At 37.6% G+C, this 19,789-nt stretch overlaps 1 protein-coding gene across 1 annotated transcript in view; it reads right to left on the minus strand.

The window, feature by feature from the left end:
* Positions 1–930: 930 nt before the first annotated feature.
* LOC145671910 (prostatic acid phosphatase-like) overlaps positions 931–19,789 on the minus strand; it is a 188,802-nt gene continuing 169,943 nt past the window's right edge. The window contains exon 8 of the mRNA XM_081741120.1: positions 931–1,337. Within this exon, the coding sequence (XP_081597246.1) occupies positions 1,152–1,337 (186 nt within the window). The 3' untranslated portion in view covers positions 931–1,151. The remainder of the gene's footprint in view (positions 1,338–19,789) is intronic.

Raw genomic sequence — 19,789 nt, forward strand, 5'->3', positions numbered from 1 at the left:
GGATGCACAATGACAACATGTTGAGATAATCTCTCTGGTTTTAAAATGATATGGAGTAGGAAATTGGAATTCGTTGTACCACCCTCCATGACGTTTCTATAAAAGGTCCTTACGTTAGTCAAATGGATTTCTGTGCATTTGGACTGTCACATCCTCATTAGCCTATGGAAAACCTGTATTGAATAATAGGATAGCGTTTTCCTGCCTTGCTCATATGTTGCTCATATGTTGTTCATGCAAATTGCTATGATGGACGACAGTCCATAATGCTGGTGATTCGATAGAATGCAACAAATGGTTGCGCTACAGTTTTTCATACAGTAAGTACAGTTTCCTCTGTACAGTAAGTACAGTGTAATTTGTTCCGATGTATCGCGTTCTGTAGAGGGTCACTTTCCAGTATAATTTCCAAATGCGTTCTGATATTTATCGTAAAATACAAATGTTAGGTAGGTATTTTTATGTAGCGCAAATTAAATATTAGTGCAAATGAAGCACGAAATTGTCTTGCACCTTGTATTTTAATTAGTAACCTTGCCATGTCACAGGTATCTTTCTGTTGGTTTTAAAGTGGGAAATATAGTACAAACGCTGGTCTGTATTGAAAACGAGCACAAAAGAAACAAGGAAAGCAGTAACCCACAACTTAGATTTAATCAGTTGAGAAAATTAAAATTCAGATTGTGGAGGATGCATTTATTCAGCCCGTTAAATAAAATAAAATAAAAATAATCAATTAAAATGTTTAAAAATTACGGAGCAAGGCATGGAATCACAAATTCTATGTTGTGGAGAGCAAGTGAGAACAAACGAAGATTCGACTATGTTTGAAGTTTGAGATTCCAAATTAGAAGATGGCTGGAAAAAGAACTTTTATGGATGAACGATTCGAAATGCTCATGTCCCAGAACATAGAGTATGATGGTTTTATTTTCAGATCTTAGACAGTACACAAATATTACCCAGTGAATACATTATTTTGACACTAACACTTCCTTACCTCTACAAAATTACAAATTAGACCTTATTTAGTTATTGAAATATGGTGTAGAAATTTCATTCATTAAATATTATAAAAAATATAAAATCCTTTACAAGTCAAATACATTCAGTAGTTTACTTCAAAGAATTAAAGTACATTTTATGCTTAATTATAAAGCAAAAATATCTATTTTTGAATTCCTTGAAATTTTATCACTATACTCGCATTCTTCTTGCAGATTACGTGGTATAATGTCTTTCACCAGGGAAATAAACTTATTTAGGGTGCATTGCTGGGTACAATTTGGTAGCAATAGAACTCGAATATCCTTTCCAAACTCAGGAATATGATAAAGCTGAAACGAAAAGAAATTATCATGCAAGATCAACAATATAATATATTTCAGCAACTGTATATTTTAATTGGAATACAGACTCCAATGCATTAGATTACAATGACGTAAACTTTCCTTAATAGATATAGTATCATTTGGCGCAATGAAGATACTCTATGCATTAGAATACGCATTAGTCTATTACATCTCTTTGCATGCGTTAAAAATTATCTACTAGTTAATAAATCTATATGTAATCACATGACGTAAATTATATCTGTTACGAATCATTTCTTTAAAAGGTATATAAAATATCACCAGACTCAAACTTTAATAGCTCTACATAATTCCTGTAAATATCAGATTCTATAATGGTGCATTTTTACTTTAGCATTTTGGATTTTTTTTTTTCAAATATGGTATAATGCAAGCGCTATTTTAGTTCACTGTATTTTACACTTACCACGAAAGGTCTATGAAATGTTTTGATATTATATGATGTGACACAGTCACACACACACACACACACACACACACACACAAAATAAAAGTTCTTTTTCACCGGACCCCTGGGTATGGATTCGATGTATTTTGTCACACAGAATCCAAATTTCAAAACCCCAGGACGATCGATGGTGTCAATTTTTTTTAAGGCGAAAAACTTTGGCGATTTTGGATAGGGAATAGATCTACACTGTAAAAAATTTCATAGGTAAATTTACAAAACAAATTGTGACAATCTGTTTGCCAAACCTCTATGTAAGTCAATTTACACCTATAAAGTAAAATTACTAATATGAAATGGTGTAAAATTATATTTTTATCAATAAAAGTATCATATTTTCTTATAAATTTACCGTAAATTTGTAAAAAAAAGCAAATTTTGTAAATTAATCTAAGGATATATATATATATACTTACAAAATGAAGAGTAAATGATTTTACATTGATATTTGGCGATTTAAATACAGAAATTTGTTCCAGTGTATGTATACATGTAACACAACCATATATAACCGCTACCAGGTTATGGAAGATTTTTTGTGGACACACTGTATATTTCGTAAAGACAGTGATTATTATTTTCGATTTGTACTTTATTCTGCGACGCATATAAGTTCTTTCTTCGGTGGGAATTGCTTCTTTCCCACACAATTGGACAAAGAAGTCTTTCATCGCTTTTTCATATATATATATTTAAAACATTGCTTTTGGTGAGAGAAGCATTTGTAGTGAAATCTGAATTATAATCTCATATATATTTAAAGGGCTACATGGCATTAAAAGGGCAAAGTGTGATGTCAGTGATGAAAATAATTACACATATTCTGTGTTGTGTTCATTTCTCTTCGTTATTTTTTATATATATATTAGTATTCTAATAAATAAGTATAGTGTTATTTAATCCGGGCGTTTTCGTTGTTTGTGTGAGTGATGTTTATGTGCGTTGTGGTCTGGATGACCGTCTGATCGTCCGTGAGGTTTTCGAGACGAGACACCCGAACCTCTCGGCGCCTAATGCTCATCTCACCATTGAGACCGACGAGCGATTTGGAAACAATTTGTAACTCTTCTTGGAGAGGTCCTTCATCGTCCTGTCCAGGTAAGTTCCAGTCTCAGGAGAATACTTATTGGTAGGACCACGAACCACGAACAGCGACCAGATTACACGGATTGGTTACAGATAAATGTCCGCCCAAACAGAGACCTCAAATTGGAATGGCTACATATACAAAAAACAAAAGTTTTGTGCATCGGAACCTAGTGTATGGATTCGATGTATTTTGTTACACAAATTCAAATTTCGAAAAACCAGGGCGATTGACCATGTCAATTTTGTTTTATGGGCGAAGAACTTGAGTGATTTTAGACAAAGAGGACACAAGATTTTCGCCCATAAAACAAAATTGACACGGTCAATCACCCTGGGGTTTCAAAATTTGGATTCGGCGTAACGAAACATTGAATCCAAACCCTGGGGTCCACTGCACAGAACTTCTATCTTTTTTTTAGGCTGTCTTATGTTTATCCTCCCTATTCGAAATCGATAAAGTTTTTCGCCCATAAAAAAATTGATACGATCGGCCATTCTAGGTTTCGAAATTTGAATTATGTGTAACAAAATACATCGAATTCATACCCTGTGGTTCGGTGCATAGGACTTCTGTTTTCTCGTGTGGTTGTTTTGCGTGCATATTCCCTATCCAAAATCGCTAAAGTTTTTCGCCCTTAAGAAAACTGACACGATCAATTGTCCTGGGGTTTCGAAATTTGGATTCTGCATATCCTGGGGTCCAGCGCGCAGAACTTTTACTTTTTGTGTTTGTGACTGTGTAATTCTTCCTTTCCTGTAGTCATTGTAGTCCTTCAATCAAGTTCTATTTGGAGGCAATACATTGTGGTATAGAATGACTTTTCTTGTGGTGTTCATTTCGCAATATATTCCTTGCACTTGTCAAGTGCTACGGATTCAAGCTCTCGTCATCTATCGTCCCATGTTCCATTATCGGTGTTGCACAAGGACACAAAACACAAAAGCTCACTCCTGAAATGCATTAAGGGTAAAATCTCCCCGCGGATGTAGTGGCTAGTGCGTTCCTCGGGTGTACGTGATTCTGGAATCGATTTGATCATTATGGTGCTTCAGATTCCATCTTAAACTACAGGTACACGTAACATATAGCCTCGGTGCTGGAAGGAAACACTAAAGTTTTATCAAACAAATAAAAAATACAAACAAGAAGTTTATGTTTAGTATATGAACGTCTTCTTGCATATGAGATAGCTCAAGTGGCTTCGCATTCGGGAGACGTCGGTTTGATTCCCGCTGCCGCTTATCATGACTGAGGCCTTCCTCAATCCTACCAGGCAAATACCGGAATGGTACAGCTAACCACAAAAAATTCTCCTCCCCTTAGTGCTCTAATTCCATAAGTTGAGGTCCAGGTAATTTGCAGTTGTGAAAACGCCTAGACAGATGCAACCCAACTTACACGTAACTTTTCTCGGCGCTAACAGCAGCTGGTGGCACTAAGTCAGGTCTATATGCAAGTAGAATTGTGAGTAGATTACTCACGAAACATTTCTCCATTCTGAGATCAATCTCTCTGGTTCAGAGCGTGTTGTCCAATGAACATCATATGTTAATCTCAATATAGCTGTGCATGTAATGTATTATTTCATTATATACTGTATATTCAAAGAAATAAAAACACTGATCACACACGAATCAGAAAATACTTGAAAGTAGACGAAAATATCAAATCTAGAACAACTGCTGGAAATAAGTTTGTAAATGACTGTCTGCATTGACAGACCTTCTCCAAGTCTCCTCATTCCAACATCTTTTTCTTTCTGAAGGAGAGATCTTGCTTAACACACTGAGTATGAATTGAAATTGAAACTGAAACATTTGAAAAAGTTTGCACCCGGGATTTGAAGCCGAGTCTACCGAATAGAAGTTCAATGCGCTAACTACTTACCTACAGTACCACTTCATCTTAGAGCCAAACTAATACCTAGTTAAAATCGTTTCATGGAAGAATATACCCAAGTTACTAATGCCTGTGTGACTGTCTTAATGACTTACTCGAGATTTCCTTGTTTAACTCAAAAACAAGTTATATAGACGTTCCTCTTTGAGGAAAATATCACGAAGCGTTCTTCAAGTTGAGGCTGCGTAATCAGTTTCAGGGATTGTTCCAATTTACATTACAATTCTTCTTTACCATGACTTCTAATTTCCAAAGAAGAAAAGATGACAGAAATTATTTTCAATTTTTTTGAATTGTATCAAAACGTGTAGAAATAGACAGTTCTATGATTGTGTTCCATAACTACTAGTTTATTTTCTTATATTCATATGAGGAATTTGTGGCAAATTGAGCCAGTGGAACTAGCCGAATGATATCGTACGTTCGGCTCCGATCATGAGGCGCAATCCACCAGGGTCCGAATTCCTCTGATGAGCAAGTTCGGAATTTGAACTGTCCTTGGTATTTCTGTGTTCGTGTCCCCGTATTGTTTGGAATACGTCGAAAGGACATGAGGTGCCAGTTGCAAACAATACCCCGGTTGGGGCGCTTTGTTTTTTAAAAAAGTTGTGAAAGCAGGAAGCTACCATTGCAGTTAGCTGGGTTCAAATTCCATCGTGGCAATTATTAATTTTTCTGTATGGAAAGTTAATGTTTATATAATTGGTATTGTATGTTATTCCTTTATTATTATTTACCACAGATGGAAAGAAAAAGTCACATAGTCGAAGCTATTCATAGGAACAGAAAATATATATAGTATGTCAGATGTTTTTTAGGTTTACACATGAACGCAATAATATTATTATGTTTATGGATTTACAGATAGAATTGTCATTTTATGACAACAAGAAATATAATATAAACATTTGTTAGGTCATAACTGTAATGCATTTTGTTTCGCGATTGTTCTAGGTGGAAAGGTGAGTTGACATCTTAAATAGGATCATTCTTGTGAGTAGAGTTGTAAGTTCGATCACTATTTGCAATTTGTGCACAGCTAGGAACAATTCCTAGGAACTCATTTTTGGCCCATACTCACCAGTAAGGACGTGTTTAGCCCTTATCTATTCATCAATTCTTATCCAAACACATTACGTTCCCAGACAGTACGAATCAAGGTTGATATGGATGACGTAATTTTATGTTGTTTACATTTAACCTGTGAAGGAAGTCTTCTGAACTCTGAGACCCAGAGAAATTTAATATTTTTCATGTTAATATACATCAGAAGTATCAATATTGCAAATTATAAAAATTTTCTTAATTGCCTCAGCGGAAATCGAACCCGCGACCCCAAGCTTATGAAACTAACGCTTATCCACTACTCTAAGACATCTCTGGAATGTCTTAGAGAAGGAAGAAACTTGCTGTGCAGTGAATTCAGTAATTACACACTTTTACGATTCCAATGTAATAATGTTGAAACTTTCTGTTTTCAGTCATGATAAAATAATAAAGTATTATGGAGAAAGAATGGGCCAGAGAATTCAATTTTAAATTGAAAATTAAAAAAAAAACAATCAAACACGCAAGACCATGAAGGAGAAATTGGCCTTTAGAGTGCTTGACAGACTTATTCACTTACTCCCTTATGATGATCAAAACCCTTAGATTATCTCCCGTAGGTATAGAAAGGTGAAATGTAATATGCAGCGTTGGTGTAGCGTGCAAGTAAATAAATAAAAAGCAACAGGGTGATATTTCCCTCCCCAAATCCGCTACAATGGAGTGTGTTGATTTTTTAACAAAAAGACTTAAGACAGAAAATTCATAAAAAATAAAATATGTAGCCAAGTCTTGACTGCAATAATAATAATAATAATAATAAGAAGAAGAAGAAGAAGAGAAAGAAGACAGAAATAATAGAATTACAATATCAATTACGTGAACAACATCTTCTAATGAAGAAAAAATCATAAATACCACGACGGAATTCGAACTCTGGTCGCTGTAATGACAGTTCTCTGCTTCACACTTTACCTCCACTTTAGTCGCTATCAACTCCTCATACAAAGATAAGAAAATAAAATAGTAGTTATGTTAGATAGCACAGCACACACTACTTCTACACGTGTTGATATAATTCAAAGAATGTAAAATTAATTTCTATCGTCTTTTCTTCTTTGGAAACTAGAAGGTAAAGAAGAATTGTACTGTAAATCAAGAGCATCGCTGTAAACGATGACGTAGCCTTTCCTTGAAGAACGTTTCGTGATATGTTTATCGTTGAGGAGTGTCTATATAACTTGTTTCGGGATTAAGGAAGGAAATATCAAGTAAGTCATTGTGACTTTCACATAAGCAACGTCTCCTTATAGAGGGATAAATCGTTGAGTCTTTTTAACTTGACAAACAGAGTGCTCCTCTAATATTGTGTATTCGATGATAACCGTTTGGGATGAAAAAAAATAAGTGTATAGTAAAATTATGCGCATCGATTTACTTTATTTCATAGTTCCCTCATTTTCACTTTCTAATTTTCGGCGAGAATTGCCATCAAATTTCATACAATTATACGAATAATAATAATAATAATAATAATAATAATAATAATAATAATAATAATAATAATAATAATAATAATAATAATTATTATTATTATTATTATTATTATTATAATAATTATTATATTATTATTGATCTGTTATTATATATTACTTTTTCCAGACGAATTGTTTCTAAAGTGAGCTCCGGGGGAAGAGTAACACCTGTCTCTACATCATGAAGTGAAAAATATCGAGATGAGTGTGTATAATTGTATGAATTTCGATGGTAATTGTCGCCGATCATTAGAAAGTGAATACGGGAGAACTATGAAATAAAGTAAAGAGATGCGATTAATTTTATTATAAAATTATATGCGATCGCAGGTCCTCTGATCCCAAAGGGTTATCGTCGAATACACACGATTACAGGAGTACTATGATTGGCCAAATTAAAAAGACCTCAACGATTTATCCCTTTATATGCGACGTCTCTTCCATCGCCTTCGTAGTGAAGTCGGAAGAACAAGCGCCTTCGGATCGTAAGGTTGTTGGTTTTAAAGTGTCTTTTTAGACTCACTGTAATGTAAACAAATCACGCATATAGCTGATATAACATATTTTTGGGAAGTAATTTTGTGAATCATTGGCGTTTTGTTGCGTCTCTGCCGGTGGTGGAACACTGGTGGTATAAATTTCTAAATGAAAGTAGGGCACAATAGATCGTTGTTGCAGGGCATCTAATTTTTGCTGGTCCACCGACGCTTTCAGTATAGTATAGATTGAGTTTAAGGTTGTTTACATTACCAGTTTTCTTTTTCTACTTTTCATTTAAAATATCCATACAAAATAATATGATAAAGAGAAAAATATATAAAAAGTAGGTTTGAGTGTTCGGGCCACACATCACTTCTTCGAGGGCCAACGGTTAGAGAGTTTTATTTCCCCAATATCGAGTAACCTTAATGAAACTTTGAACTCGACAATCTGCAATGTATATTACTGGCTCGTGAAAGAATATAATTACAAAGAAATACTCGGATAGATATATTTAACCCTATAATACCCCGCGTTACATATATGTAACATTGGGATTTTACTTCTTTATATTGAATACAATGGTGTTTTGCTGCTAATGCCCACTGTGACACATCTGTAACAGTACGCTCAACACCACCTACTGGATTATTGCTGAGCTTCTTGTCATTTTGTCCTCCCAGAAGTACTTGAAAGCATATTTTTTTGATTCTATGATATCACACTCTGGGTATTATAGGGTTAAACTGTAGATTCACATAAAATTAGCCCCGATGCTTAACCAAGACGTTAAACTTCCTCATATCTAAATACTGCTACAAAATCCACTAATACTACTTCAATCGCTCATTTTCAACAATTTGCTTTGATAATTTAGATTTGAATTATCTGGACTATTGTTTCTATATAACACTGTCTATTTATTTTGACCGAAATAGTTTTACAATATTGACTTAATTCGCTTAAGGCACTTCACACAGTTCCACCCCTTTTAATTGACAGCAATGTCTTAGAATAGTGGGATAAGCGTTAGTTTCACTTTCCGGTGATCCTCGGTTCTATCCCCGTCAGGTAATTAATGGGAATGTTTATCATTTGTAATGTTGATACATCAAAAGTAAGATAACTTAGAAAATATTCAATATCTCTCGGTCTTAGTGTTTCTACTACTTTCTTCAGTTCATTCGCAATAGAACAGTGGCCTACTATATGACGTCAGTCGCATTAACCTTGATTCGTACTGTCTGCGAATGTTCGTATTTTGCGAACAATTGGTGAATACGTAAGGCATATCGTTAGTATAGGTCACAAATACGACTGATCAAAAACAAAGGTTATTATTCACAGAAATTGCTTATGTTTCTACTACTTCTACTTCTACTACTCCTAGAAATATTAATGTTTTAAGCAATTCACCATTTCGGATAGTTCCATATCAACAAAAAGACTTCAATTTGAGCAATAAAAAATTTCACATAATTTAAAATATGTAGCCAAGTCTCAACTTTCCAATAATAATAATAATAATAATAATAATAATAATAATAATAATAATAATAATAATAATAATAATAATAATAATAATAATAATAATAATAAAGGAATAACAGAATTAGAATGTGTCTATTGTATAGTGCAGAGTGTATATTATCAGCGATAATAGGTGCAAGGAGGCCCTAGGAACTGTAGGCTGAGGGGCGAAGTGCGGCTAGAATAGTTACTGGTGTGTATTGCCGGCTTCAGTGATATGGTGAAGGGTAGGATGAGTGAATATCGGATCCATGTGCGGAATAAAAACTGTCTCAAAGTGATCGGCGAAAGCTTGTGCTGTAGCTGCGTCCTTTGGTGGAGCCGTATTATGAACAAGAAGAGGATATTGCGGTCTATTGGTTTGAAAAGTGAGTCGTTTGAATAGGGTCCAGAATTTCGTTGGATTGTGTTCGGTTCGAAGTTGATTACAGGAGGTGCGCCACATGAGTCGTTTCTTAACTATGATGTATGATTTGACCATGCGCTGAAATTAGTGGGAAAAATGTGGATCTCTGGTGCTTTTGTATTCAGCAAGGTAGTCCTGAGAACATGCTAGAAGCGTACGAACTTGTGGAGGCAGTGGGAGCCGAGACGGATTTGTCGTTTGTTTAGGGACTGCATGTTCTGTGCCACGAATGATAGCTTCAGTTAGCGTTTCGCTTAACTGTTTAACAGAATCTGATGTAGTGAGATCAGTGGACGTACCTTCAAGCATCTCCGTGATAGATGTTTTGTATTTCAGCCAGTCGGCCCGATGGAAATTATATTTAGCAGGCGGTGTGATACGAGCAGCATCATAGCCAGGTTGGGTAATGGTAAGTAGGACAGGAATATGGTCGCTGCCTATGATCCCCAAGACGTCAACAGTTGATGATGGTACTAGGTTGTGAGAGAGAAGTACAATATCGGGTGTAGTGCCACTTACGGGACGAGTTGCTTGCGGTATGAGCATGAAGGATGCTTTAGTCGATCGATCGTCTGCCGGTCGGTCTTATATTCATGATGGTGGGTCAGAATGGAAGTGGAAGTAAGTTGATAAACCGGAATAAGTAGCAGCCATATGAAGGTGGAAAATATCCATGACCGCTTTGGTAGCATGGGTGAGAATGGCTTCTCGTTGGAAAAGTATTCTGTAGCAGAAGTGTAACGAATTGAAGCACATTTTCTACTGTTGGCGGCGGCAAGAGAGAAGTTTGAGTTCCTGTCGAGATTTGAATGGCTGGATGGAGATGGAGAGGTAGAACTGTTTCCGGTTTATGAGGTAAGGGTTGGGGCTTCTTTGTGTACCTATAGGAGTAAGTGGGGTGGGGACCATCGCACGTATTACGGTAGCTGGCTGTTGAAGGTTGGGGCAGCTTTTGACCTTATGGGACCCCTTGCAGTGTGGGAGACTGTTGGCAGGGTGCACTTGTTCGTGAGATGTGTATTATAAGACAGGCAATTTTCACATCGCAACGGAACTAATGGTGGAGTACGGGAGGGTCCCACTCGATGGTAACATCGATAGATATAAACGCCGTTGCGGAGAGTATTGTCGATCAGGTACTGGTCGTCTGTGAGGACGCGTACCATATAGGTGGGCCTATTAGCATTCTTAATGCGAATAACACGTTTAGAATGAAGGCCTTCCTCCTTTAGCTCATCCAGAATATCCTGTTCTGTGAGGGTGGGATCAACACCAGGTATAACGGCTGATAGAAGAGCGGTGAGACGGGGTGGTGGTGGCGTTTTTGGAGTTGTAGACATCATGAGTTGAATTTTGGCATTAGGGCCAAACATTGCCGGTCCAACTTTATCGATTACGTGTTGGTACAATTGCGCGTTTGTAGATTTTATGATGATGCCATTCTGAGATTTTATCAGTTAAGTCTAGCCTGTTACAGTAGCGCATGAGTTGCTGACAGAATGATTTAATTGTTGAATACGCCGGATTGAGATTGCTAAAAAGGGTATTATAGATGGTTGTGTTGTCTGCACCGACGTCCATAAGATTTTCGACTTTCGGGGGACTCTTGAGAGCCTCAGTGTAAGACAGTTTTGGTGGCGAGCGGGAGCGGTCTCGATCACAAGGAAACGAGCCCTCAGAGGATTGAGATGAACTAGGTAGCTTGCTGCGTTTCTGAGATCGAGGTTCTCTTGGAGGCCCCATGACCGTGGAAGGAAGGCCTTGATGTTTGCCCTTTGTTGAACAGAAATCCGGGGTCTTTGGCATGTTGTTGTCGTAAGAATGACGTCGGAAAGGCAGAGCCTTTCGTCGGTCAACCGCTGCCGGGAAAGATGAAATAGATCACTAGAGATGTAAGTAAGATGTTTAGATAATTAGGCGTACCGCAAACACCGAAGTGTTGTGCGTCACCGTCCAAGGTTAGTAATAAGCCTAGCGTATCGCTAACACAGAAGTGTTGCGCACCGCCTAAGATATGTGCGGACTTGCAAACCGATGATAGAGAATAACAAGACAAAACAAAACAAGGAACCACCTGCAAAACAGTACAGATGATAAACGAAAAAATCAATTAGGAAATTCCCTCGAAAGATGTAGATCTTTCTCTATCCTTGAAATAGGATGAACACACAGATCTCCCAGGTACACGTGCGATACCTGATCACAGGGTTATGTGTCGCCTCTATTAACAAGGTTAGGAACTGCTACGATATTATGAAGAAATAAAAGACCTAACCTCCAACCGATAGATAACATACCAATCGAATTCATTAAAAATATAGGGGACAAGGGAAAGAAAGAATTGTTCCGACTATGCAATGAAATATATGAAACAGGAGAATGGCCAAAAGACTTTCTGAAAACGATCATGATACCGATGGCTAAGAAATCGAACCCAAAGAGATGTAAGAATTATAGAACTATTAGTCTCATATCTCATGCAGCTAAAATTCTGCTCCGAATACTGAACAGAAGGCTATATGAAAGAACAAATAAAGAAGAGGAGCAGTTCGGGTTCAAAAGAGGCAAGGGCACAAGAGATGCAATTGGATTATTAAGGGCGATCGGTGAAAGATTTATAGAAAAAGGGAAAGGGTGTATGTTATATTTATTGATCTAGAAAAGGCTTTTGATCGCGTGAATTGGGAATCGTTGTTGGGAGTTCTAACAAAGATAGGGTTGGAATGGAAAGATAGAAGACTCATAAAAAACTTATACATGAACCAACAAGTAAGTGTTAGGATAGAGGAAGAACTGACGGAAGAGAGTGCAATTGGAAGGGGAGTTCGACAAGGATGCTGCCTCTCGCCAACACTATTTAATGTCTATCTAGAAGAGGTAGTGAAAAAGAGCCTATATGATGATGATGGCATTTCGGTAGGAAGTAGAATGATTAGATGCATAAGATTTGCAGACGATATGGCGCTTGTTACAGAATCTGAAAAGAAAATCAATAAAATATTTGAAAAAATGAGAAAGGGTTTTGAAGAATACGGGATGAAAATAAATGTTAGAAAGACAAAAGTCATGGTGATTGGAACGAAGGGATCTGTGTCAAATATAAAAGTAGGAGGGGAGAAAATAGAACAAGTGAATAGTTTTCGATACCTGGGTAGTATTCTTAGTAATAACATGAAGTGCGAACGTGAAATAAAAGCAACGATAGGAATGGCGAAAGAAGCCTTTAGAAGGAAGAAAAGTCTGTTTTGTGGGACCTTGAATAAAGAGTTGAGAAAAAGACTCATAAAATGCTTCGTGTAGAGTGTTGTACTGTATGGGGCGGAAACGTGGACATTACGTAAAGGTGATGAAAATCGACTGGAAGCCTTCGAAATGTGGGTGTGGAGAAAGATGGAAAGAATTAGTTGGGTAGAGCGGAAAACGAATGAGAGTGTTAGAAATGGTGGGTGAGAAAAGAACACTTTTAGATATTATTAGGAAGAGGAAGAGAAACTGGTTGGGGCATTGCCTAAGAAGAGATTGTATCATGATGGACGTCCTAGAGTGTATGGTGGCGGGAAAGAGAGGGAGGGGGCGAGAGAGACTACAATTAATGGATTATATAAAAACAGAAAGATCATGCGCGAAAACGAAGAAGTTAGTGGAGGACCGTGGACCATGGAAGCTTCTTAGCTGCGGCGAGTGACCTGCCAATAAAGGCAGAATACCTATGATGATTTTTTTGTCGTCTACCCGGTTAAAGGGTTGCGCCCTTTCTTCGGGGAAGTGTTGTATTAGGAATGTTGAGGCTACAGAAATTGTGGTTGGTTTAAGGGGTTTTCCTTTATTCATTCATTATTTTAAGTAATTAACATATATACAATAGAGATTAGTTGAAACAGGTGACACAAAAACCTAATAATAATAACAAAGGTAATATGTGCATGGAGGCTATTAGAAACATGAAACAAGAAAATAACAAACTGTCAGTGCATGAAGGCTAAGTGCGTGAATATAATAACAAATAAGAAAAATAGTAACAGAAATTACGACTCAACGAAATAATATTTAGAAATGATGATGAAAATGAGGATGAATTGTACTGGACGCCACAACACTAGGTTCTGTTAGTGAACGGATGCTGTTATCTTCTGTTCCTGGGGCTATTCAGGAACTGATGGAGACAGAGGAGGCCCATGTTAGTTGGTTATTACTGTGCATATGATGGATAGATGGAAGATGACAAATGGCGTGGATGATATATAGCAAAGACTTGATTGACAGGATCCATTTGCAAGTGATACAGTGTAAGATAGTGTTGGAGCGGAGTGTCGACGTATCGTGGCGGTGCATCATTGTCTCGGTCATATCGTAGTATATCCTGAAGCATGGGGTGTCGTAAATCAAAGCGTTTCGTGATGTAACGAATGCGAAGCTGTTCTAGATGGGTGAACAGTGGTGGAAAGTCTATGAGATCGTAGAGAAGTCTGGTTGGGCTTGGCAAGTGAATTCGATAGGCCAATCTAAAAGCATGCCGTTCCATTATAGACAATTGTTTATAAAATTTGTCGGGAGCTGCGGCCCAAGCTGTATGGCCGTAGGTTAAAGTAGTCCTCATAAAAGCTTTGTAAGTGTGGAGGACAGTAGGTGGTCGTAAACCCCAGCTGGTGCCAACTAAACGTTTAAGTAGATTTAGTCTGTTCTTAGCTTGAGTAACAATTTTCATAAGATGCGGAGTCCACGTAAGCTTTGAGTCAAATATCACCCCAAGGTAAGTAAGAGATGATGTGAAAGGAACTGGCGTGTCGTCCACGTGAATATTTAATAAATTCGGATTGCGATACACTCTGGATCGTCCCTATGATGATTTTTTTGTTGTTCGTCGTCCCGTTTAAAGGGTTGTGCCCTTTCTTCGGGTAAGTGTTGTACTGTAGATCAAGTGTCTCTATGGAAATATAGGTGGTCTAAGGGTTGCCAGGTTTATTATTTCTTTATTCATCACATTAATATGAAACATACATGGATTGAAATGATTCCAGAAGAGAAAAAAAAATATATATATAACACAAACACTAATAGGTTAATGGTTAGAAGAGAATATTGGCAGTTATTATTACATGAACACAAAATATGAGAGGAAAAGAAAGTTCAGGGCTGCAGTAATAAAATGAACAACTGTAATGAATGGATGAAATGCAGTGCTTTGGACGTCACATCACAAGGTTATGTTAGTTCAGACGAATGAAGTTATCTTCTGTTCCTGGGGCGATTCAGGAACTGATGAAGACGAAGGAGGCCCTTGTTAATAGGTATTACTGTGCATATGATGGATAGATATGAGATGAAAGTTCATGCGGTCGGTAGATTGTATAGATTTCGGGGTCCAATATGTCATCATCTAACTGTAAATGATATAATGTCATGAAGTGTTGGAGAGGGGTGTCAATGAATGTTGGTGGTGCATCGTTGTCACGGTCGTAGCGGAGTATATCAAGTATCATAGGATGGGGCTGTGCTATACGTTTGCTGATGTAACGTATACGTAGTTGTTCGAGGTGCGTTAATAATGGCGGAAAATCGATCATCTCATAAAGTAAACGTGTTGGATGAGGTAGGCTTATGTGGTATGCTAGGCGTATAGCATGGCGTTCTAGTATAGCAAGTTTTTGATAGAATTTTAGGGGCGCAGATGCCCAGGCTGTATGTCCATAGGTTAATGTACTCCGCATGAAGGTTTTATATGTATTGAGAACGGTATGTGCCCTTAATCCCCAGGTTGTGCCCACTAATCGTTTGAGAAGATTAAGTCGATTTTGCGCTTGACCTATGAGTTTGGTGAGATGTGGAGTCCAGGTAAGATGAGTGTCAAAAATGACACCGAGATACGTAATACTACTTGAAACTGGAATAGGCGTAAGATCAACCCCTATGATTTTTTTTTGAGGGATGCAGGTTTGGGGAACATCTTTATTGTTTCAAAAGCAGAAGATGAGATTAATCTGCCACTAGAGGGTTTCGCCCTCTCTTGGCATGGGGTGTGTTTGCATCAATTGTGCCTTTATTTTACTTATAGTTGGGCATTGAGCTGTAGAGAAATATACTAGTGATTAATAATTAATAAATATCAAAGAAACTAATACATTACAGCAACATATATATTGATAAGTTAAGAGAAAACATAAAGAAAAATTAACATAGGAAAGATAAATATAACTAACTAATATATAAGAAAGATATAATGAATGCAAGATAAATATAACTAACTAATATATATTAAATATATAATGAAGTGAAATGATAAAGAACAGTGAAGGTACTAAGAATGCGACGAAAAGAATGTACAAAGATATAAAGCATTAATGGTATTGAATTGGAAGAACGACAGTCGAGTGATGATTATGAATGCAGTGCACTTGACATCACAACACAATACAATTAAATTTGTAAGTATGACGAATGCAGGTTAGTCTTCTGTCTTGGGGCGGCTCAAGACTAATGAGAAAACACTGGGAAGCCCTTGTTAGTGGTGTGATAAATAAACAGTGCTATAATGGAAAAAGATGAGGAATGTCATCATGAATGAGTTGTCGTTGGAAAAATCTGACATGATGGTGATCATTCGGTAGAGTGCGAGCATAAATGGAAAGTAAGATGCTTAGTGGCGTATAAAAGTATCTGAACTGCGATTCTTGCTCCAAATCTATAAATATGGTGTTTAGAAAAATATCCTTGTAGTCGTGAAGGCATTTAGCTATATATTTTCTACGTAATTGGGCAATGTGTTGTACAAGCGGCGGAAAGTTTATCTTGTCGTAGAGATCGTGATTATGGTAAGGTAGTTTGATACGAAATGCTAGCCGAAAGGCATGACGCTCGAGTATCTCTAATCTGTTATAAAACTTTTGGGGGGCTGAACACCAGGCGACATGACCAAAAGTGAGAATACTCCGCATAAATGCTTTATAAGTGTTCAGTAGCAATGTTGAATTAAAACCCCAGCTTTGACCTACAAGGCGACGAAGAAGTTGAAGTCTATTTTTGCCTTTTGTAACAAGTTTCTGGAGTTGTGCTGACCATCTCAATTTATCATCGAAAATGACACCTAAATAAGTAACAGTTTTAGTTGGTCGGAGGAGATGATCGCCAACACGTATCTCAAGCAAATTCGGATTACGATGGACTTTACTACGACAATTCGGCGGTAAAATAACTAAAGTTTGTGTCTTTTCTTCGTTAACAGTAAGTCTCCACTTATTGCACCAGCAAAGAAAGTCCGTAATTGTAGTCTGCAAATTGACGTTAATCTGTTGAATTGTTTTACCGAGTGTAAGAAAAGCAGTATCATCCGCATATTGGAAGAGATATGTATGAGGTGCCGGAGATGGTCAATCGGATGCGTATAGGATATACAGAAGAGGTGATAAACTTGACCCCTGTGGCACTCCCGTATAGGGGAAAATCGGATGTGATAGAGAGCCGTTGATATTAACATAGGCAATACGGTTTAATATAAAAGAGTAGATAACTCGAAGATAATTTAGAGGAACACCGAGCTTCAGCAATTTATAGAATAACCCATAATGCCATATACGATCAAATGCTTTCTCAAAATCCATGAGTATGAGGCAGGATGGTAGTGCTTTGTTATAATGATTTGTGATAATAGTGGTAAGACGGAGTAATTGATCATTGAGACTGTAATAGGGACGAAATCCTGTCTGATGAGAAGGTAAAAGGTGATGATCATTGAGATATGGATGGAGACGATGCACCAGTATTTTCTCAAATAATTTTCCCAAAGTAGATGTCAGTTGTATGGGCCGATATGACTTCACGGAGTGAGGTGGTTTGTTTGGTTTTAAGAACATGCAAACTTTAGACATTTTCCAGTCGTGTGGATAATATCCAGTTCTGAAAATAAATGTATAAATCGTTGCCAGGAAGAGAAAAAACTGTAGTGAGCACTCTTTTAGGATTCGATAAAATATATGTTCAAAACCAGGTGCTGTATTACGCTTCCGCTTTAAAGCATCTCTTATTTCATCTGAGGTAATTTCGTGATTTAAAGGATGTGTTGTATCCAACTCATGGGTGATTGATGGTTGGAGCAGTTGGTTGATTGCTGGTTCAGATATGCGGGGACTTAAACGATGTGCAGATAGAGGCGGCGTAAAGACTGTTTGTAAGTGAGATGCGAAAGCATCCGCTTTCGCCTGATCAGTGTGCAAAGGCTGATCGTCCTGGACAAGAGGGTATGAAGTACTGACTTTCTGCCCAGTTAACAGGTGAAACTGTTTCCAGTATCTTGTGGGGTGTGTTTCGGTGTTCAACTTGTTGCACGTTTTAGCCCACGTAAGTCTTTTATGGGCAACTATATAATGGTGAACTGTGCGTTGCCATCGACGTGCTTGGGCTAAATATTCTGGGTTTCGTGTCTTCTCATATTCACGAAAATACTGTCTGGATTTTCGTACAAGTGTAAGATATTGCGGTGGTAATATTGGCTGATATGTTTTCCCATGATACGTAGGGATGTTCTTTGCAGCACTGTCGTTAAGAGCAGTTGTAATGCTATGAACGACATTGTTCAGATCAGCTTCAAAGGTTGGTGGTTGTAACTGATCTATTGTGGTATTGATATCAGTCCGATATTGTTCCCAGTTAGCCTTATCATATAAGAAAATAGTTCTTGTTAATTGTGGAGACGATGGTGGTCGTGCTTGGTTAATTATCGCTTTTATTGGTAGATGATCGCTACCGATACAGTCAAGAACCGTGATAGAAGTTTTAGCAACTATTGAAGCTGTACTAATGATAACGTCAGGAGTAGTCTGACTACTCGGCCTGGTATGTTTGGGTAGTTGATATATATGGCCATGCAGACCTAGGGAAATAAAATCAGAAAACTGAGTTTTCTCCCTGGTGGATCGACTGTGAATATTGATATCCGCTAGTATTAGTAATTGACGATAATGCGAGAATAGGTACTGGAAGAAGTCGAGCGGAATATCATGCCCTGGACGGACATAGATTGTAGCTACGGTTAAAGCCATATTTGGTAGATATATGGTTGTCACCAAATGTTCAGGCAAGGGGACAAGTGATGGAATAGAATGAGCTCTGTAAGTTAGTTTATGGTAGATTCCAATAGAAGCGCCGCCTTGTGCTCGAGCGTTAGTATCTGCGTAATCATGTCTTAGTAACTGATACCTAGGAAGGCGTATAGATGTTGTGGGCTTAAGGGCTGTCTCATTCAAAGCAAATATATCCACATGTTGTTCTAAGAGTAGCTGCTCAAATAGTATTCGGTGTTGAGATAACGACCGAATATTCATAAAAAGAATAGTAAGAGCCATACTGAGACAGAAAGCTTTGGGTTTAAACTGCGGTATCACGTGGGACAATATGGAAATGAACATACGGACCAGAATAGGTAGCATAGAGATTAACTTGAAATATAACTGAGGCCGCCGCAATAACATGGTCAAGAATTAGCTGTCGTTGAAATGGAAAGATATTTTGCAAGATAAGAGTAATATAGCGCAGGAAATTCTCAACGGTGAGAGGAGAAGCAATAGATTGGGAAAAAGGAACAGAAGCGCCTGTTGTACGGAGCGGAACAGTCATTTCCGGGTGATCTGGTTTGGCTGCTGGCTTAGATTTGCATTTATAACTGTAAGTGGGATGTGCGTTACTTGAACAGGTTGAACAATGTGGTGGCTTCCCTGTATTGGAGCAGTCCTTAGTTTCATGTTGTCCAGCACAGTACCCACATTTGGGGACATTTGGACACTTGGAAGTAACATGCTCATTGTACACTTGACATTTCTCACATCGAACCGGAAGAGGTGAACTGGTACGAGATGGCTCAACACGATGTCGTTTTTTAAAGATGTAAGCACCATCTTGCAACAAAGTATCGATTGATATTTGAGACATAGTTAAAACACGAACCATATAAGTTGGACCATTGTTATTTTTGATTCGAAGACATTTTGCTAC

The sequence above is a fragment of the Thermobia domestica genome, chromosome 15 (genome assembly GCF_964235325.1).
Source record: "Thermobia domestica chromosome 15, izTheDome1.hap1.1, whole genome shotgun sequence".
NCBI lineage: Eukaryota > Metazoa > Arthropoda > Insecta > Zygentoma > Lepismatidae > Thermobia > Thermobia domestica.